Source organism: Fundulus heteroclitus, chromosome 3, assembly GCF_011125445.2.
Source record: "Fundulus heteroclitus isolate FHET01 chromosome 3, MU-UCD_Fhet_4.1, whole genome shotgun sequence".
Classification (NCBI taxonomy): domain Eukaryota; kingdom Metazoa; phylum Chordata; class Actinopteri; order Cyprinodontiformes; family Fundulidae; genus Fundulus; species Fundulus heteroclitus.
In genome coordinates, this window is record NC_046363.1 from 42,946,413 (window position 1) to 42,955,106 (window position 8,694).

The 8,694-nt window shown below is 42.1% G+C and overlaps 1 protein-coding gene across 1 annotated transcript; it reads left to right on the top strand.

Annotated features, from left to right (window-relative positions):
* Positions 1-1,354: 1,354 nt before the first annotated feature.
* Positions 1,355-6,463, top strand: LOC105936058 (G-protein-signaling modulator 2). The gene is made up of 5 exons (XM_012876703.3): positions 1,355-1,789; positions 2,168-2,644; positions 2,932-3,097; positions 3,318-3,547; positions 3,641-6,463. Exons 2-5 carry the CDS (start codon positions 2,183-2,185, stop codon positions 3,779-3,781), a joined length of 999 nt encoding a protein of 332 aa, XP_012732157.2. The 5' UTR covers positions 1,355-1,789; positions 2,168-2,182; the 3' UTR covers positions 3,782-6,463.
* Positions 6,464-8,694: the final 2,231 nt, after the last annotated feature.

Here is an 8,694-nt window from a genome sequence, read left to right on the forward strand (position 1 = left end):
AACCTGTTATTATCATAAGATAGGATACATTGTACAAATTCTGCATATAGCTTGAATGACATTTAAATAACAGAAAAACATGTTTCTGTATAGGTTTTAATGTTGAGAGCTTCCTTCTTATTTGGTATCTCACAAATGTCACTCTCAAGACCACTAAGCTTTAATTCCATATAATTTCCCCTGATCCCAATTTTAATTTGTAATAACCTAAGATAAGATGGTGTCCCTTTAACCACAATAAGGAAGTAAGTAAATAAGTAAGACATTTAAGCCTTTCTCCTAATCCTAATGTAGTTGAAAATTTATATGTAGTCTTGTTTTTGAAAATAAGAAACCCTGCATCATTTGTTTTCCCTGTTTTCATCTTTTTTACATTTAACAGTTTCAACAAATACAAATATTCGGCTGTAATAATCTAACCTGCTGTTCATTATTAAATTAATTCAAAATCCGGAATGTCAGTTGAAGCTTTTAGATTAACAATATTTAGTATTTAGCCAGCCACAAGTGCTCAAATATGTTATTTAACAGGGTGAAGTCTGTACATTGCCTGCTTCAATGTCAGCCAGTCTCTCTGAATATATTAGACAGTAAATTCTGAGTAAAGGCGTCTGTGCATTTTGAATAAACTTCCGTCTTCTCTGCCATCTGACTTCTGTCTGCAAAAAGACAAAATGCCTGCAGACTCCTGCTACTGCAGTAATACAACAAGGACTCTAGCTTCTAGAAACGCAGTGAACATTAAAATATATCATTGTAAATTTGCCAGAAGGTGGACGGTTAGAAAATATTTAAAATGCAACAACGAGATTGGGTCCAGATAAGACTTCATTTGGGCTCCAGTTCAGACAACAGTACGCCATTTTGGGGAATTTTGCTCTAAACTCTCATTGAGGTCATTGACCTCTCCTTTCTTTTTGCATCCTGGCACTTGCAGAGCTCCATACAGGCACAATGCTGCATGTGATCAGATGTGACACCAGCGCAGCACTTTTATCTGCACTGGTGGAGAAATTCAGCTAAATCAAATGAGACCACAGCAAAAAGTTTCATAAAGCAGAAGTTTCTGTGTTTTTATGGCTGAGTGGGAGAATAAAACAAAAAAACAAAAGCAGAATCTTAAAACCAGAATAAAAAGCCTGGAAACCACGTGCTGGCTTGTTAAAATAAGACCGGAATCTGGTTACAAACAGATGAAACCTAATTTGTCCCCAGTAAAACAATAATCTCCCTCAGACAGCTCACTTCTCTACTTCTCGTTTTAGCTTTAAGTCAACAGGATGTGCGCCAAAACCACAACAGTGAGGCGCAGACGAGCTGTGCGCGTTTCAACATGTTGCACTTGGGCCTGACACATTCAAATGCGCTGCAGTTTGAGCCGCGGCTGCCCACAACTGCTCAGCATGCTCCCATTTTAAGATCAGATTATAGACACCACAGCCCCAGAGCACACCTGGAAAGAAACAAGTGCATGACAGGACTGTCTTAGGTGTTTTTTTGTTTTTTTTTTTAACAGACGTATTTCATGACCATCAGACGAGGAAAATGTGGGGCATGTAAATAGGGGTGGGCTGTGACGAGAGGAACAGGAAGAATAGAGCTGAGAGACAAGCGGCTGCAATACACAGACGGGGAGATCTTGTTACGCTGGTATGTGAAACGCTTCACAGCCGAGTTTTTATGTCTACCTAAAGATATTGACAAGAGACGGACCAAAAAAAATGCTGTACCCCATCACTGGTCACTTCAAGAGATGATATTGTGAGGAGATAAAGTCCAAACAACAAAGGTAAGAACAAATTTACTTAATTTACCTTTAGTTAAAGTAACCTTCATGGGAGAACATCAAAGGGAGGATCTCCTAAAAAGAAACTAACCGTGATATAAATGTGTAACTAGTCTACAGTAATCGTTTTTGACCACGTCACTCGTGTTTGTTGTCAAAAAGCCAACAAAAGTGTACATTGTATAGTTCTGTGTAAAGAGGCAAAAACCCGCCGAACTGGTTTACGACATTTTTTTTTTAACGAGGGACAAACAAAGGACCTCAAAAACAAGTCGGTAAACACCTGCCCGTCTGTTAACACTGTGCGCTGTCTGCCCCTTTACCACCAGAACAGAACCTTTTTTTATAATTAAGCCTCTGCTTTGTGTATCTTCCTGTCAGAGTTAAACCGAGACGATGATGGATTATACAGAGACCAAAGTTGAATATTCTGTAGAGGAGCTGCTGGAGCCACTGATCATCACCGAAGACGGGGACACAACCACCGAGGAGGCAACAAGCAGTTCAGATGCCATCTTGCGAAGCTGTGGCGAAGACTCTGCTCTCGGAAATAAAGAGGAACCCTCTGGGGACGACGAGAATAATGAAGCTGTGGCGAGTAGTGAAATGCACTCAGAGGAGCTAAAGTTGGAAAAGCAGCAGAGCGACGCAGAGAAGGAGGGTTCAGATGAGCCCAAAGCAGAGCTCGATAAACAGGAGGAGGATGAAAACAGAGATGATGGACTAAATTTAGATAAAACTGGGGAGCAGCAGACACAAGCCGGCGAGACAGACGACCAAAAGGTTGAAATAAAGAGATTAAAGTCCTCCGAGCAGCAAACTGAAGGGGAAAAACAGCAAGACGAAGATTCAAAAAAGGTGGGTTCTGATTCTGATTCTGATAAAGTCTTAATTAGTAGGTCAGACATTAAGCAGAGTGCTCATCTATTATGCCGTTGACTTTATCAACTAGCCGTACTCCACGGCGTGGAAAACACACACGGTCGTTGTGGAAAATCGTCAGATTTACGGACGATGCGGGATTACGTAGGAGTGGAGGGAACTCTTTTGCTGCGCCAACAATCATTGTGTGCCACTCAGTCAGAAACCTCTCCCTCTCTCTCTGCTTCTCTCTCCACCTTCCCCACCTACCCGCCTCCTCTCAGGCCCACCGGTTAACCCCTGACTTCCCGGACTCGCTGTTCGAGCTGCTCTGCACCCTGCAGGAGGGCAGGCGGCTCAACGACCAGCGATGCTCCTTCAGGCTGGAGGGGGGCTTCGCCAGGAGGAGGTGCCACTCGGAGCCCAACACCAGGAAACCGGCACACAGAGGTGGGAGCGTGTTCGTAAGGTTCCACCGAAACCGATGAAGCAAACCAGCTGTTTCAGCTGTTTCTCTGACACGCCTATGACTCATTTCTATATAAAAAAAAGAAAAAGAAACCTAAGCGGTGTTGCCCTTCTTGTTTCTTCCCCTTTCAAAATTGAAAGTCTTTGCAGAATTACCTACTAAATCTTTTCTCTGTGTCTCTCTCTCTCTTTTTCTTTCCAGTTGTCTTTTCCTCCATGACTTCACTGCAGAAAGAAGAGTTTTTTGACCTGGTTGCAACAGCGCAAGCTCGCCGGCTGGACGACCAGAGGGCACAGCTGAGGAGTTCTCTGCCACCCAAGCCAAAATCCAGAAGTTTCAGGGGCAGCTTGAAGCAGCTGTCTTTAATGAAAAAACCTGAACCGGTTCCTGTCCCCAAAGAGGATCTGTATGATATGATTCTGACAACACAAGTAAGAAGGCTTTGGCCTTAAGCAGTACTGGAATATTTAACGTAGAGGTCTTTCTCTTTTTCCTGACTGCCTCCTTTTTGCTGTAACCTACAGGCTCAGGGCAGACTGGAGGACCAGCGCAGCCGGGCTCCTGGCCCCATGGACGATGAAGACTTCTTCTCCCTCCTTCTAAAAGTGCAGGGTGGGCGAATGGATGAGCAGAGAACTGAACTGCCACGCTTGCTGAAAACCTGAGACATAAAATAGAAACTCTGTGGCCAGCTGTGAAATCCAACAAGTGTTTTAGCCTTTTTTTTTTTTGCTTTCATTTCATGTATAAGCAGGACTTTCTGAGCCTTAACTCCTCCTGAATGTTAGTCAGTGTTAAAGTTATCAAGACTGGAGCAAAAACGCTAATGTTTGAGCCACAAAGCTTTCCGATTAAGAGCAGCAACACATAATGCACCCTGTACTTAGAGGGATGTTAAAGGTTACTTTCTGAAGCATAAAGGTTACTTCTTGAGACCTAAAGTTTTTTTTTCAGAATATAGTTAATTTCTAGATTAGATATATTACTTTCTAAAGCTCAGGGTTTATGTGAAAGTTTATGTTCCAGAATATAGAGGTTACTTTCAGGGTCTTACTTTTTAAGACTTGTGGGTTATTCTTTGGACATTACAGATTACTTTCCATGATTTATAAGTCACTTTCTCAGAACTTACAGGATACATTTTCTGCAACCTACTTGTACGTTTACTTTTTGTGAAGTTCTGGGAAGATACCTTGAAAGTTTTGATAAGTAACTTCTAAGATCTGGAAAGTAACCTCTAAGTTCCTCAATGTACTTTCTGTTAGAAGATTCACGTCGCAGAATAGTCCATGAAAGGGCTTCTTATGTTCTTTGAATATACTGTGAATTTTGGAAAGTAACCTGCGGGCTCCATAAACGTAACCTCTAAGTTCATGTAAGCATTAGGTTACATATCTCTTATAATGAGAGCCCAGTTTAAGGAGGCATCTCTTAAGTTAACGAACATAACCTTTAAATTTCATCAAGCAACCCAAAGGTTGTGGAGAAAATAACTTCCTATTTGCTGAAAGTAACTTCAAAGTTTCAGAAAGTTCCAGGTTACATGAAACAGCTTGGTCAGTGAAAGAACCCAATTAGCTCTAACAACTAAATAAAGCCGCATGCAGTGTAGAATGGTTCGCACCTCAGCGCCGCTCCGGCTTGAATCATGACCATGGACCATTGCCACCTTCATGCCTCCAGCGAGCGTGCCACTCAATTCCACAAACAGCCACTGAGCAGGACCTTAAACAAACCTTTTTTCAGTGAGGGTCAGGCTCCATCCCAATACAGCTCCTAACTCCCGTTCCTTGACCTCTCTGGACATTTTCGTTCATTTCTTTGAGGTGGGCTGTGCTTACACGTCATGTCACAGAAAGGATTGTGGGATACCTTATAGCTCTTTGGAGCCGGTAAGGGGCATCGTGAGGTTCCTGGGCTGAACTAGCCGCAGGAGGAAGCATATAGGCTCCTTTTCCTACCTCCTTTCTTACTGACGGCACTATTCGGACAGCACTTATCATGGCGACCGCTGACACACTTCCACTTTGGCTAAAGAGTCTTTACTCTATGAGGGTGTTCGGATGGAGCCTCAGTTACACTCTGGTGAGCTGTGGTTACGTCCGGCTTGGTGGTGAAGGATTAATGAACACTCCCTGTATCATAGTCAATTGGGTTCAGATCATATATGTGGAAATTAAAACCAAACATGCGGCCACGGTGTGACATCGGATTTTGCCATGACGCCATAGTTACAACCTCTGGCAAAAAGTGTTAGTACTTGAGATCAAGTTCCACAGATTTGACTTCTTTCACTGGGCACAGGGTAATGTTTATTGGTCAAGATGGTCAAAATGGACCTTCCAAAGTAAAAAAACAAAACATAAACACTTCCTGTTCTCAAGGGGCGGGGTTTAGGTGATTGTCAGCATTTAATCGTGGAGTTTTGTTTGGAACCAGATCTGGAGCTGCATTGTATATCTTTGACTTTCTCTGTTGAAGCTTTAACACTTTTAGTTGTAATAGCAACAAGTCAAAGTTTGCGGGCTGGCCATGAACCTTATACATCCACGAAAATTCAGGATTTTGAGAACTTTAGATCCCACGTGCCTTTTGAGCAAACTCAGCAAATTTTGAGCCAATTGATTGAAACATCTAAGAGGAATTCAATCAAATGCAGAGCCTAGAAATGGTTAAAATGCAGTCAAGATTGAAAACTCGATTCAAGATTGCTGACTTCCTGTTTTTGTTGTAGAGCATGGGCACAAGACAGTTGTTGCAAGATCTTGGGAAGTTCTACAGGTCTACAAAAAAATTCCATACTTTTCGAATAAAGTAAGTTAAAAGAGGAAAGGTGTTTTTCTGAGTAACCTCTAAGTTTTGGAATGTTGCCTCTAAGTGGGAGAAAATACCAAGTTACAAAACTTCTTGTAGTATTACAATGTCCCAAAAAGTAACCTTTAGTTTCTGAGGCTAGTGACCCGTCAGTTTTTGAAAGTACCCTTTAAGTTCTCACAACGATCCTCTACATTCTCTACACAAATAATGCCTAAATTCAAGAAAAGTCACATTTGCGTTCCAAGAAAATAATCTGTTTAAGTAACTAAAAAACTGAATTGTGAGAATGGAGGGCTTGTATTATGCATTGCTACAAAAATTGTTTACTTTTTTGTAGTGTTTTCTCTCTTTCTTTTCTGGCAAATGCGATCAGTAGACGAGCTTCTTTGGATGTTGAGGAGAAGGTCTTTGTACAGCGATCAAACACAGCAGAACTACTGAGGAGATTCCTTAAAGTCATGTAGTGTTTATGTGATATATCGGAAAGTTTTCTTCCAGAATAAACCAAATGTGCATTTCAGCCACCTAGATTTGTCAGTTTGGGAAATTTCTTTGTAAAAAAATAACACAAGAAGGATGAAAATGTATAGTTATGGGAGCAAATTTTGCCAAATCAAGAAAGGAATTGTCTTGTGGCCTGTAGTACCAAAGAAAGAGAAGTTATCATTGAGAACCCTAATTAAGAAACAAACATATTAAATAGGGGGTGAAACATCATCAGTAAATGTTTAAATGTCTTAATAATTAAAACAAAAACACCACAATGTGGTGTATCTTTTTACTGTGTCAGTTCTCTCCAATTAAATACATTGAACAAAAAAAGACTAAATCACTGGATTTCTTCAGCAGCAAAGCAGTGTGTTGGGGAGGGGATCAGAGACTGGCTCCAGTGAGGATTATTATATATAATAAAGCCCCCATCAGCTCTCATTTAAGTAATTTTAAGAAAATTGTGGAAAATAAAACAGCAGTTCTGTTGATTATTAACAGTCATTCCCCTGCGAAGGGAACATTTCCTGAAACCTGAGGAAAACATCCAGTTGCACATGAATGTCATCATTCATGATGGAACAACAACAGTGATTATGTGCCTCTTAGGAACCAAGTAAGGCAAAAAGATAAATATATTAATATTTAACTGGTTAAATGGAACACTTATTGGTCTTATCTCTGACCAACTTTTTGAGTTTTACAGTTCACAGTTCCTTAATTCAATTCAGTTTAATTTATATAGCACCAATTTACATCACATCATCTCAAGGCAAACTTCATCAGATCCTCCAGGTTGGTGAGAAAGTTTCCTCTCTAAGGAAACCCAGCAGGTTGCATCAAGTCTTTCCAAGCAGCATTCACTCCTCCTGAAAGAGCGTAGAGCCACAGTGGACAGTCGTCTGCATTGTTGATGGCTTTGCAGCAATCCCTCATACTGAGCATACAGGAAGCGCCGGTTTATCATTATAGATGCAAACAGCAGATAATTTCTAAATACGAAGAAAAAAACTGTTACCCCATCAAAAATCTTAGTCACAGCTAAGAATTTTCAAATGGCTGTTAAGTTTATTGATATGCATTTTATTTTTATTTTTTTATTTTTTTTTATTTTTTTTTTTTTTTTTTTTTTCCCAGTGTCCTGTCTAGCACTATGGCAATAGGAATTGATATCTCAATGCCAGATGGAGCTCGACAGATTTTGCTTTTACAAGTGGAGCAAACAGCTTTCGCCATAGTGCTCCACTTGATTTATGCTTGTAAATAGCTTTATTATGATTCCTGCAAGGAGAATTTCAAATTATATGGACATGACAATGGGAGAGTAAAGGAAGAGCAAAAAGTGAAAGAAAAGAAAAAAAAAGAGTAGAGGTGAAAGAAAGAGGAGATAAAAGGAAGAGAATGATAAAATGTCCTCTGTCTGCTCCATCACCTGGAAAGAGACACAAAAAGAACAGCACAACCAACAGACATAAAGCAACAGATACACTCTAATAACACCTAGATGCCATTACTAAATCATATATATTATTATGTAAGCTGACATGTGTAATGTGATATTTGAAAAAAGAAAGTGACACAGCATAAATAAATAAATAAATAAATTATAAGATTACTGTATATAAGTGAACACTTAATACCTGGGACCCAGCACCAGTGGGAGATGTGAAAGTGCACTAGTTTAGGTGAAGATTATCCAGAAATAGCTTGATAGTGATTGTGGAGAACCAAAGACCCACCTTCCCCGAGCACAGAGGCAGGCGTCAGGGGACCCGTAACCCCGGACTCCCAAAGGGGTCCCTAAAGCAGGTCGCCCAGGAGGGGCCGACACAGGATATCTGCAACCCCCCCCCCCCCAAGGAAGGAGCAGAGACGACCCCGAGGAAATCCCCAGCCACCGCAATGCCGACGCCCTCAAGAGCCGCGGAGACGAGCCCGTGGGCTCCGCCGGCAGCCAGCCCCGCTGAAGTGGTCCCGGCCATGGGCCCTGAGGGCCAGAGGCCCCAGGGGCGCCCCGCCCCCGCGACGAGGGCCCCGGCCACCCCCCGGGGGGCCAGGCCCCGCGAAGAGGCCGCCAGGAGCGGGCCGGCGCACGCCCGGGAACCCGCCCCAAACCCGAAGCCAACTAATGCGCCAGGGGGGCCAAGGCGCCCGCCAACGAAGTGGAGGAGGGCAGGACGTGGGGGGATGGGCTCCGCACCTATCGGAGACTTGAGATGTTCTTGGGAGAGGGAGCGGACCACACCCATACCTGAAAAAAAAAAAAAAAAAC

Coding starts and splice junctions, on each gene's coding strand:
- LOC105936058 (XM_012876703.3), top strand. CDS start 2,183: ATGATGGATTATACAGAGACCAAAGTTGAATATTCTGTAGAGGAGCTG. Junction 3,098..3,317: donor CAGGAAACCGGCACACAGAG/GTGGGAGCGTGT, acceptor TTTTCTTTCCAG/TTGTCTTTTCCTCCATGACT. Junction 3,548..3,640: donor ATATGATTCTGACAACACAA/GTAAGAAGGCTT, acceptor TGTAACCTACAG/GCTCAGGGCAGACTGGAGGA.